Source organism: Sesamum indicum, unplaced genomic scaffold (genome assembly GCF_000512975.1).
Source record: "Sesamum indicum cultivar Zhongzhi No. 13 unplaced genomic scaffold, S_indicum_v1.0 scaffold00128, whole genome shotgun sequence".
Lineage (NCBI taxonomy): Eukaryota > Viridiplantae > Streptophyta > Magnoliopsida > Lamiales > Pedaliaceae > Sesamum > Sesamum indicum.
In genome coordinates, this window is record NW_011628055.1 from 114923 (window position 1) to 125301 (window position 10379).

Genomic DNA, 10379 nt, shown 5'->3' on the forward strand with positions numbered 1-10379 from the left:
AAGTAGTGCTTGGACTTACTGTATAGAATCTATAGGTACAAGTATCACTTTCTAATGTATAAAGTAGAGCTTTTTCTCTCCCATATCCAACCAAAATCAAGAAAATTTCCAGTGTCTTAATCTCTTGTCTGTTTCGGAGATGAATAATTGTAGCCAGTTAATCCAGTGGGGGTGGGTTCTGATGGGGAGCAGTGTGACTTATAATATTGATTCCATTCATCTATTGAAAATTGTTTGGAACACCTCAACCCCCCAGAATTCCACCATTTAAAGAACCAAGGGAATTAAATTAGTTCAAATATTACAAAAGAAAGTCCTTCATCCATTTCCATTCTATTGTCAGAATATAAGTTTGAAAAAGAAGAGAGGTGTCTTCATTTCTTGCGTAAATTGAAAGCCTCTTCAAATATATTTTGGGGCATTGCAACTTCCTTTATTCAACAATGTGAAGACAACTTACATGCACTGAAAAATCCATCATTCAGTAGGATCGTGTCAAAATCTCATGGCAAAAACAAGAACATCCTCAATCTCCGGTTAGTTATTGCCTAAATCTTTGTTTAACCTTCTGATATAAATTCCAGCAGCCGGGATGGATAAGAATCATATACAACATATCCAGAATGCTAGACCTGCAGCTTCACTCTGCTGCCATCTCCGGAATGACTGTATAAACTTCCACATCAGCCATGTCAGGGCTCCTCACTGAGTACTGAAAAGTCCAACCATGGCATGCACCTGCATGGACACCATTCTTATTGACTGCAAAAATGGCTCCAACAAAATCAGGGTATTTCCTTGCGATTCTTGCAATGGCATCCTGGGCAGCAAGCTTAGGTTCCATGCCTAACCTCATACTCTCAATGACTTGATAGCTAAAAATAAAGCAAAGAACAAATCTTAGCTGCAGCATGACATGGGAAGCATTGTAGCTCAAGCATCATATGAGTGTTACGAATTTGGTCCAGGAATGGACATTAAAATGCATTTAAGATTTATGGAAATATTTTCCAAATTATCAGCAGTCTGAAGATTGCAACTAAACATAGAATAGTTTCCACTATATACCAAGGAAGAAAGCGCATCATGATATCACCATCCCCAGTAGCCCCACAAGCTCCAACATCAGTGTCAGCATATGCAGAAGATCCGGCAATAGGTCCATCACCGACCCTGCAGCCCAAAAGAAGTTCTATAATCTATAACACATAGAATTTCAGTAAGGTAAGATGCTGACCATGTTTGTGCAATTGAAGTTTATTCACATAGGATCAGGATTGACATCCTAAATTTGATTTTATCCTTGCCACCCACTAAGTGGGTTTTCCAATGGTAAAATCTTTTGAAGATGAACAACAGAAATCTCAAAAGGTCCTATTCAATGCATTCAATTCTTTCTCCTTTTTTTCCCCTTTTACATGACAATGACATTATTATCTTTTCTAGTGTTGCTTTGACTGACTCTTGTTACTTTTTTACCAGAATGATGTTGAAGACTCACGCATGTGGAGCTATTCAAATTGTTGAGATCTCCAAACATACACCTCGCTCGAAGAAATGTGTGGTACAAGATACATGGTTTATTGCACAATATGACCAAGTTGACCAGGGCTTAACCTTGTTTCTCCCAAAACTAACCTTCTATTATATTAGGTATATTACACAATGATGACATTGTCAATTCTGCCATATTAGGTCATTTAAATAGTGGAAAGATGTACATTTGGCTTTAAGTAGGGAGTCAAGATGAAACAAAAGAAGCTTGATACCTTTACTTTGCGAGCATTAATTTTCATTCTTCCATCTTTTTGTCATTTTCAGGAATTCATGATTTCTTGTGTAGGTTAACCATGATTCTGTTTCCTCATTCTTTTGAAATATGTGAATAACATTTAAAGAACAGTCCACAAGTCTTCTAAATCAGATGAGTCCGCAGTGAAACGTTCTTACAGATGATGAAGATACTGACGATATTGACGACATAAAAGATCACGATCGCAAAGTTAAACTTGTTCATGACATAAAACAGACACTATTATTACCTGCCCGGAATCTTAAAAGTAGCCCCGTTGGTAGACGTACCAACAGCTATATGTCCCAACTGAAAAAACCATATATAGAAATGATTATATCTATTGCAAATGCATCAATGAATGGAATTTTAGAGGGAAAAGCAGCTTACTTTGTCAATAACAGCCAAGGATATTGTATCGTGGCTATGGAGATTAAAAAGGGACGACCCAGACTCATCAAAGCCAGTCGTCTTCGGGTTCAAGCATATTCCCCCACCAAGGTTATTACTACTCTCTGGACGGTAAGGACCACAATCATCAATCGGCATAACGTTTTTCCTAAAATTGGGCTGGCACTTATTCTTTTTCCAATTTTTCCACTTCTCTATAGAATCTTCAGAACTTAAGTTTTTGGGGCCTGGAAGACCCATAGAAATGGCAAATATTGATGCTTGCTCTCCAACAAGCATAGTGTGTTTAGTATGCTGCATTACTAATCTTGCAGCTTTGATGCCATCGCTCACATACCTCATCGCTGCAACAGCTCCAACCTCCATTGTTACCTATGCATGTCTTAGCAGATGCCAAGAATAAACCATCAATACTTCACTTTTTGTAGCATTGTCCAACAAGAATACATTCAACAATAAGGATTGCTGCCAAATTACCATACCCCATTCATGATCATAGCATCAATTGTTGTTTCTCCATTCTCATCCGGGCTTCCTCCAGGACCAACTGTCCATCAAAAAGTATCATCTCTTTTGCATTTGACCATGGAGGTATACATAATTATCTTACATGTTGTCTCAGATGTGGTTACCAACAAAATCCAGAGAATGGACTGAGAATGCATTCAGTAACCAAGCTACAAAGTGATCTAATAAATATATTTTATCTTAGATAAGATTTTGATAACTTCAGAAAACTTAAAAATTATTCTTTTGGATTTTCCAAATGACGACTTCTGTTATCCATGTGATCAACAACAAAAAGTGACTGCTGGTCATACCCAAGCAAGATCTGTTATGAAGACTAATGTTTCATTTTTCCTACATCCTAACCTTATAAGTTGAAACAGAGCAATAGACTGAATAGGCAAATTTCTCATTCCAACTTTTCCAATTCTACCAATTCACAAATTGCTTGGGGTTTGGCATTTCAGGTAATCCCTATTCCAAATGGAGGCCAGCATTCACTTTAACGAGTTATAAAAACATGTAAAGCAAGTGCAACCATTTGAAATACCCAAAACACACAATGTTACATAACCGGATCCCAACCTGTACCATCGCATCTCAGTTCCTCACAAGCAGAACAACCTTCTACAACTGCATCCACGGCGGAAAGTCCACCATCAACAGCTCTCCATGCTGCTCTGACAGCTTCCAGGAAGGGCCAGGTGCTGACAACTAAAGGGAATTTCCTAGCACCCCTAACCCCATCTCCAAATGCCTAATTGAAGAAAGATATCAACAGGCAATTAGTAAAAAGGAGCAACAAAAAGATAATGCTACCAAAATAAAGATCAAACTTTTCTATAGTTACAGAATATGAAAAAACAAGAAAAAATTCGCTCTTTTATAAATGTACCAAACCTCCACTACTTTTTCGTTTGCCATTTTTCATTCCCCCACCATCACCGTCCCCATTGTTTCATATTCCCATATCTCACTTCACTTCAAATACCATTAATAACCCCATCGAAATCCGACCGTATCCCAACATCAAATATTCAAAAATACAAAGAAATTACGAAAGCCCAGAAGAAAACTCGCAACCCCAGAGGCTTACAAGCAAACAAATGCATTATAACAGTAAAATCACCAAAAGAATATATACAGACAAGCAATCAGAAAAGATCATTGACAAAGATTACCGCGGAGAACAGAGTCACGAAGAAAAAAAGAGCGACGCCAAGTTTATCGAAGTTGGCAGACATCACTGAGAGGGTACTCTTCTGCCTACAGTGGGTTCAGTGCGGTTCCTCGTTCCTGGGAACTGGGGCCTGTTATGATACGTCGATACTTTCGAATTTTTAGCATTTTACCCCCTGTGAATTCAATAATAGTAAGTTGATCCCCAAACATTACCACTCCTACGCAAATTGGCCCCTATTTGAATTTCTTGACTTTTGCAACACACATTGTTCTTGTCACTTAATTATGTGCAGTATGTGGATTCAGAATATGAAGAATAAAAATCCTATTAATAATTTTGGTTTAAATGCGACAAACTCTCTTGTAAAAATAATAATAGGCCAAAAAATTCCATTGACCAATAAAAAAGAGCAAATCCTACTAAACTTCAATTTAAATAATATATCAATGAGCTTTTTCTAAAAGTTCAAGAATCGTGTGGTCATTCTTTTGATAATGAAGATTTTATTAGTTTCTTGTTTGTAAAATAAAATTCAGACTATATTCTTGCATCCAGATTAAATTTCAATTTGAGTTAAGTGTCTACCAACGTTTGAATTCCCCAATCATATATTCTTTCAGATTGGATAAATTTGAAAATTTATCTAATTTATTACCCACGTCTTATCCCGAATAAATTAATTTTTTTTCAATGTTCTCATTCAATGATAAAAAATAAATTGACCCAAGAACAGGTGTTTCATTACAAAGAAAAGCTTAGTACTAAAATTCTTCACAAAGCAGTCTCTTAATGCTGCTATAACTGCAGGAGACAATTAACTTCCATGTTGCATGCAATGAAAGCAAGCAGAGTTTACAGGGGAATACAGTGTTCACAACAATGTCTCACTACTGAAAAAAAGCAAAGAGGATTTCTATATACATGTTGTGTTGGCCATAGTTCACTACAAAGAATCTGTGCAGTATATGGTACTGTCATGAATCATCTCCAGACAGTTTCATTTGCGTCTGTGAACACCGCATTGTGATGCTCGATCAAGCACTGAATAACTTCAATAGAGCAAAAGTCCAGCGGCGTCGCATCATCAAGAGGGATGGAAGAGGATGCATCAAGACTTTCACCGTCTTCTGCAAGCAGATAATAAACAGAATTAAAATTATATACATGCATCAAGAGTTTCATCACCTTCTGCAAACAGCAGGGTTCATGGGAGTGAATATGTTAAAATCCTGGCAGCCTAATTAGTTAAGCTGCATTTTAGCAAACCAGGGCAAGCTACAGTCATTTTCTTTTTCTGTTCCTTCAATCTAATGAAAACCAGCACGATGGGGAAACATAATACTGCTCGTCTAATCATCAGGAGTAGAAGGTTACAGAATCTTATGTAATTCAAAACCAGCAATATGTTATAACACATGTACAACCTAGTATCAGCTATTCCTGTAGTTTCCATTTTCTTAAGGAGCCTATTCCAATCCACTAAACATAATCCAACTTTACACCATAAGCAATATTCAATAGATCCACGTCAGGTGGAGCATCACAAGCACACCCCGACTTCAGAACCCAGTGTTCTTATTGCAGTATGGCAGACTCCTGATGGCTGTGAGACATTGGGAATCTAAAGATGCCTTCTATAGGTCAAAATGTCGGAGCACACATGTATAGAGAAACCAAGGACAACACAGTGAATAAGAAAGTTTTTGCGCAAAATAAAAGTTGGCTACTGGGGGCAAAGGAAGGCATTCCACAAGGTTTTGCTTTGTCAAAGGGAGGGGAAAAAATCTACAATGAGTAAATCTGTTGAAAGAAGTCGTAATCTTGCAAATTTCCCCTCCTTATTGGCAGCAGCTAGTTAGCCACTACTATATTCCTGACAGATTTGTTTCTGCCTTTTACTAGTCCTTGTTGCAGGAGCCACCACTAGAATCTTAAAGTTCTTGATCCATCATGGACTTTGTAATACCAGGATGAAGAGGTCACATTTTGAAGGAGTGATTGATTCTGATGCCTCGTTCTCATGAAATAAAAATGAGAAAGGAACCAACTTATAAGTATTGGCTAAAGAACTCATCCATTGGACATCATTTGGCAAACAGCAAATTATAGGTTTGGAGGCACTTCCTGTCCAAAGGGCTTGCAGGACTCAGATGTAACAAATGGTATGAGCGATTAAAGTCATACTATTAGCATGTGAAGCATAGCTGAATCTGTACTTAGAATGACCTTGATTTTTCAAGGAAAGGACGCCAAACGTCCAATGAAGGTTATCATGGTTTCAACATGGATTTTACAACATTGTGTTTGGATTAATGGATTCGAGGGTAGGGATTTCAAATCCTAATAACAAAATTCTTTGAATTGTTTGGGTAATTCCACATTAGAAATAATTTCAAACCTTTTCTACTCTCTTTCTAAACTATATTTTGTGAAATATTAATGGATTTCAAATTCTTCTGATATGGAGTCATTTGAAACTTTTTTCCTAAATTATCCCTTCAAATTAATTTTTTTCCAGTAAATATTGTTTGGCTAAACTTATTTAAAAAATCTTATATGCTCATGCATCTTTTAAGCTCTTAAAACAGCTTATCAGACATAGAAGCTTATAAGATGTTCTAAAGAAAATAGTGATGGTATTTTTGTGTCTTGAATAGTCAAAAGATCTCCAAAAATATTTGGATTAAGATTACTTTTTTTAAGAGCTTATATGCTCCTAATATTTTATTTTAGGATCTAAAACTCTTTAGAAAAAAAGTTGCCAGACAGATTAACGGAAAGATGTTTTTAGAGATTTCAGCTATCCAGTCTAGATAAACTTGGATCCTCAGAATGCATATGCCAAAATGTTTAAAAATTGTTGCTTGCTTCATTTATGTGTCAAGTTTAATGCAAGGCCTTCATCTTCTAAACAACAAACTATGTAAACAACTGGTTCGAAATAGCATTTATGCAGTTTATAAGCTCTCTTTAGCATGTAACTAAAATTTTCCCTCAAATATAACCAAACTTATGCATAATATAGCCTAAGTTGAAAACTCCAGAAACAAGAATATTCATTACCATCTTAACCTAAAGATCAAATATTGTTTAAGATACATGCTTTTCCACCGGGAACTAGCAAAAACCAAATGGTTAAGTTTTCAAGTCCCATTAAACATAAAAACTAAGTTAAAATCCTACACGATAAATTACACTGCGTGAAGTAGTTCTCTCAAATGCTTTTCATAATAATCACTCTGATCCAACACCTTGACTGGTGCAATTCTTGAAGAACTGTTATGTTATTCCCTAGTTTCTTCCAATTATTCAGTGAGCAAAGTTGTTCATTGCTACTAATCAGAAATAAAAGTTGGTATACTCTTCACCAGCTAAATTTCTGTGGACGCTCAAGTCTTTGCATCTACTGACATGTGACAGTAAGATATGCCGCAAAAATAACATAGAAGCAAAGCAAAGGGTAGTGCCTCAAGTACTGGATAATGTGAGACGAAAAGATCACCTGCAAGCATGTCCCACGCACTGTAGTTGGAGGTTGAATCTAAGTTGGCTTTAGAGTCAAGTTTTGATGGATGATTCCAGTAGTGTTTATAATGCTCAGGTCTCTGGCCTTTCTGCCATATAATGATAGGGGCCATTTCCATGGCAAGGCTTCGAGCATCCATCTGCAACATGTTTGCAACATCTAAGCATTCTAATAATAAATAATTCAGTCAATAACTTGATTTCATCTGGCCTCTATATGATAGGTCATTAAATCATCAAATGACTAAATTGAACACTTATTTTTCCTTCTGACTACGAATATTTTTGTTGTTCGAATGAAAGGTCAATGCTGTTACATCTGCAACATAAGTTGCTGCATCCTCATGCCTAACCAGAATGACCAGAGGACTTTTTCTAAACAAGCAAGTGACCAAATCTACTATTATTATTTGCCTATTATGATCTAACAAACTCACTAGTCTCTTTGCCTATAATTATAAATGTTCACTGAATGAGTAAATCAAAAAATGTCAAAATGCTATATTGTTATACATCCAAACCACAAAAAACGATCAAATCCATGCAAACCTAGAAGATGAAAACATAGCATCACTAAAGTTGAGTCACTTGGCAAGCACATGGGGGCACTAAACATGGCTAGACACCAAATTAAGGAGACAAAATAACCCCATGTGGCATGCGGGCACATACACAAAGATATGCATCTACCTTGTTAAGTGGAGATTTCTGACTAACACGAAGTAGAAGAGCCGTAACTAGTTCCAATGTCATATAGTTAACAGTTGGAAGCTTCTTGAGAATATTTCTCATTACATGTATGCTTGAGCGAGCATTCCTGATTTCATTGTACAGCTCAAAGGTGGTTAATGGCCCAGGAAGGCTTGCAATGTAACACTTGATCAGAGCTGCAACATCAATTGATTTTACACCCTCTGGTAGTGATGCATTTGGATCTGGAGATGCAATAACAAGATAGAAAGAATAAGTGGAGAGTTTGCCCATTAAACAGGACCCTCTTAAATTTGAATATTTTTAGTGAATACCATTATTATACATTGATACCAACTGCCGAAGAATCTTCTCGTCTCCTTTGGCCTTGAACAATTCCTGGGTGTTCAAGCCTAGATCACCAAAAAGGTAAAGTTTATTATCAATCTATGATATAGACCAAACAGTCCGTTCATTATCATTACTTCCATGTATTACCTGATAATATAAGATAATCTGCACATTTGATCAATATGTTTGGAATTGGCAAGGTGGACTGCTGGCGCTGGACCGTAAACTCAATTGGAACACCAAATACTGCCAGAAACAAGTAAGAAAAGTTATTACCTTGTAGTATTCAAGCCAGGATGTAATTATACCACACAAGGAGCCGGATCTAACTTATTCTTGACACAAGTAGCTTCAGTAATATAGGTATTAAGAATTATTTGAGATCATTTAAAATGTCAATAAAAACTTCTTTTGATCCAAAAAGAACCTCATATATGACCAGTATACAAGCCAAACAAAATGAGTCCAAAAATCCTTTTTGTCACGAAAACTTTTAAAGTGTTTCCAAGTTGGTCACTCTTCAATGACCAAGTGAGTTTTAAACACATCAGTAACAGAAAACACCAAATCCAAATTGACTTTACATGGCACTCCTTGTAAACTAAATGATCCACAAAATGAAATATCCTACCATCTGTACTTGCAACTCCCTGCAGAAATGGTAAAACGAAAATATTCGTAAGCTTCTGCTTCCAGGACGTAAAAGGGAAAAAAGAAATATTTCCAAATTCATGTAACCTTTTGCCATCTCTCGATGTCCGTCAGAAGAGTCTTGCTTTTTTGTGCAGTCTTCTTGGCCACCTGTACAATCAATTTAGGGGTCAAAGTGATAACATCACCTTAAGAGAATCTTAGTCTTGCCATACTTAGCATATTTCAAGTAAGTTCCTGTAGCATGGGTGTGTATATCTAACTTGAGTTTGTTCTTCTATTCATTTGGACATAAACAACAAATTCATAAATTTTTACTACCCTTCATTATGTAAACATCGGCACCATGTCTGACTTTCCACTCTCAAAAGAAACAGAAAAAATGACACTGCACATATTGTTTGTTGCAACTTATACGAAGTGTTCTTCATCAGCATATTAGGAAATAATTTAACTATCTTGACGGCCAGACAAATCAAGCAGACAAGACCCTTGTATATTCACATTAAAGAATATTATATGAGTAGGTAGCATTTAATCCAACAGAAACCAAATTTTCAATCAATGCGACTACATAGTCAAAGGCTATATACAAAAAGCCAGACATTTTCTAGGGAAAATCCGAATCTTAATACAATTGCTAAGTACCCTTGATTTATTCAAATCATAATTACCAACACTGAAAACTTGAAAAAAGTCACAGAACCTAAATAATTTAGCTTTTCCAACCCTTATAATTATAGTTATAATCAGTTTGTGATAAAGGTGGAATATTAAGATTCAATGAACACTCGAGAGAATGCAATTGTTAGTATGCAATCACAGGAAGCTAATCGATATATTCTACAATTGTAAAAACAAATGAAAATCTGTATGTATTAATTATTATATATATCCTTTCTTGATGTTTCAACAGTCATGCAGTGAGAGGTCAATAACATGATAGTATGAATCAAACTAAACTTAAGTTGCGTAAATGTGAATATACAGAATAAAACCAGGCAAAGAATAGAACAAAATGCAACATACTTGTCATAACAGCAAAACTGAGCCACCCATGGAAGTATATTTACCAACACATGTTCTAGTTGACTTCCAATATGAAGTGCTCCACATGTATTACCTCTTCGACTTTCGTCTTTCCAACAACAACCTTATCTTTTGTCTCTGATAATCCCTTTCTCAAAAACATGCTAGTAGTAGCAGCAGCAGAAATAACACGCTCCTGCACAGCATGTCTGGTAGAGGGCTGCTGGAAGATAGCCCACC

General features: G+C 36.2%; 2 protein-coding genes across 3 annotated transcripts in view; both read right to left on the reverse strand.

The window, feature by feature from the left end:
- Nucleotide 1: 1 nt before the first annotated feature.
- Nucleotides 2-4113, reverse strand: LOC105179208 (probable isoaspartyl peptidase/L-asparaginase 3). Of its 2 annotated transcripts, XM_011102805.2 has the most exons (7): nt 3892-4113; nt 3296-3467; nt 2686-2750; nt 2183-2575; nt 2043-2101; nt 1069-1173; nt 2-875 (listed from the first exon to the last, which is right to left on the reverse strand). In XM_011102805.2, the coding sequence occupies exons 1-7, from the start codon at nt 3952-3954 to the stop codon at nt 641-643; spliced, it is 1092 nt and encodes a 363-aa protein (XP_011101107.1). In that variant the 5' UTR covers nt 3955-4113; the 3' UTR covers nt 2-640. The 2 variants fall into 2 exon arrangements, with proteins under 2 accessions (XP_011101107.1, XP_011101108.1); XM_011102806.2 differs by lacking the exon at nt 3892-4113 and having other exon boundaries at nt 2183-2585; nt 3296-3372.
- A 501-nt stretch (nt 4114-4614) lies between these two features.
- LOC105179269 (uncharacterized Rho GTPase-activating protein At5g61530) overlaps nt 4615-10379 on the reverse strand; it is a gene marked incomplete in the record, with an annotated part of 6643 nt that continues 878 nt past the window's right edge. Inside the window, 8 exon segments of the mRNA XM_020691257.1 lie at nt 4615-5020; nt 7396-7558; nt 8109-8353; nt 8444-8521; nt 8607-8705; nt 9091-9109; nt 9198-9260; nt 10234-10379. Coding sequence (XP_020546916.1) covers nt 4875-5020; nt 7396-7558; nt 8109-8353; nt 8444-8521; nt 8607-8705; nt 9091-9109; nt 9198-9260; nt 10234-10379 — 959 coding nt within the window.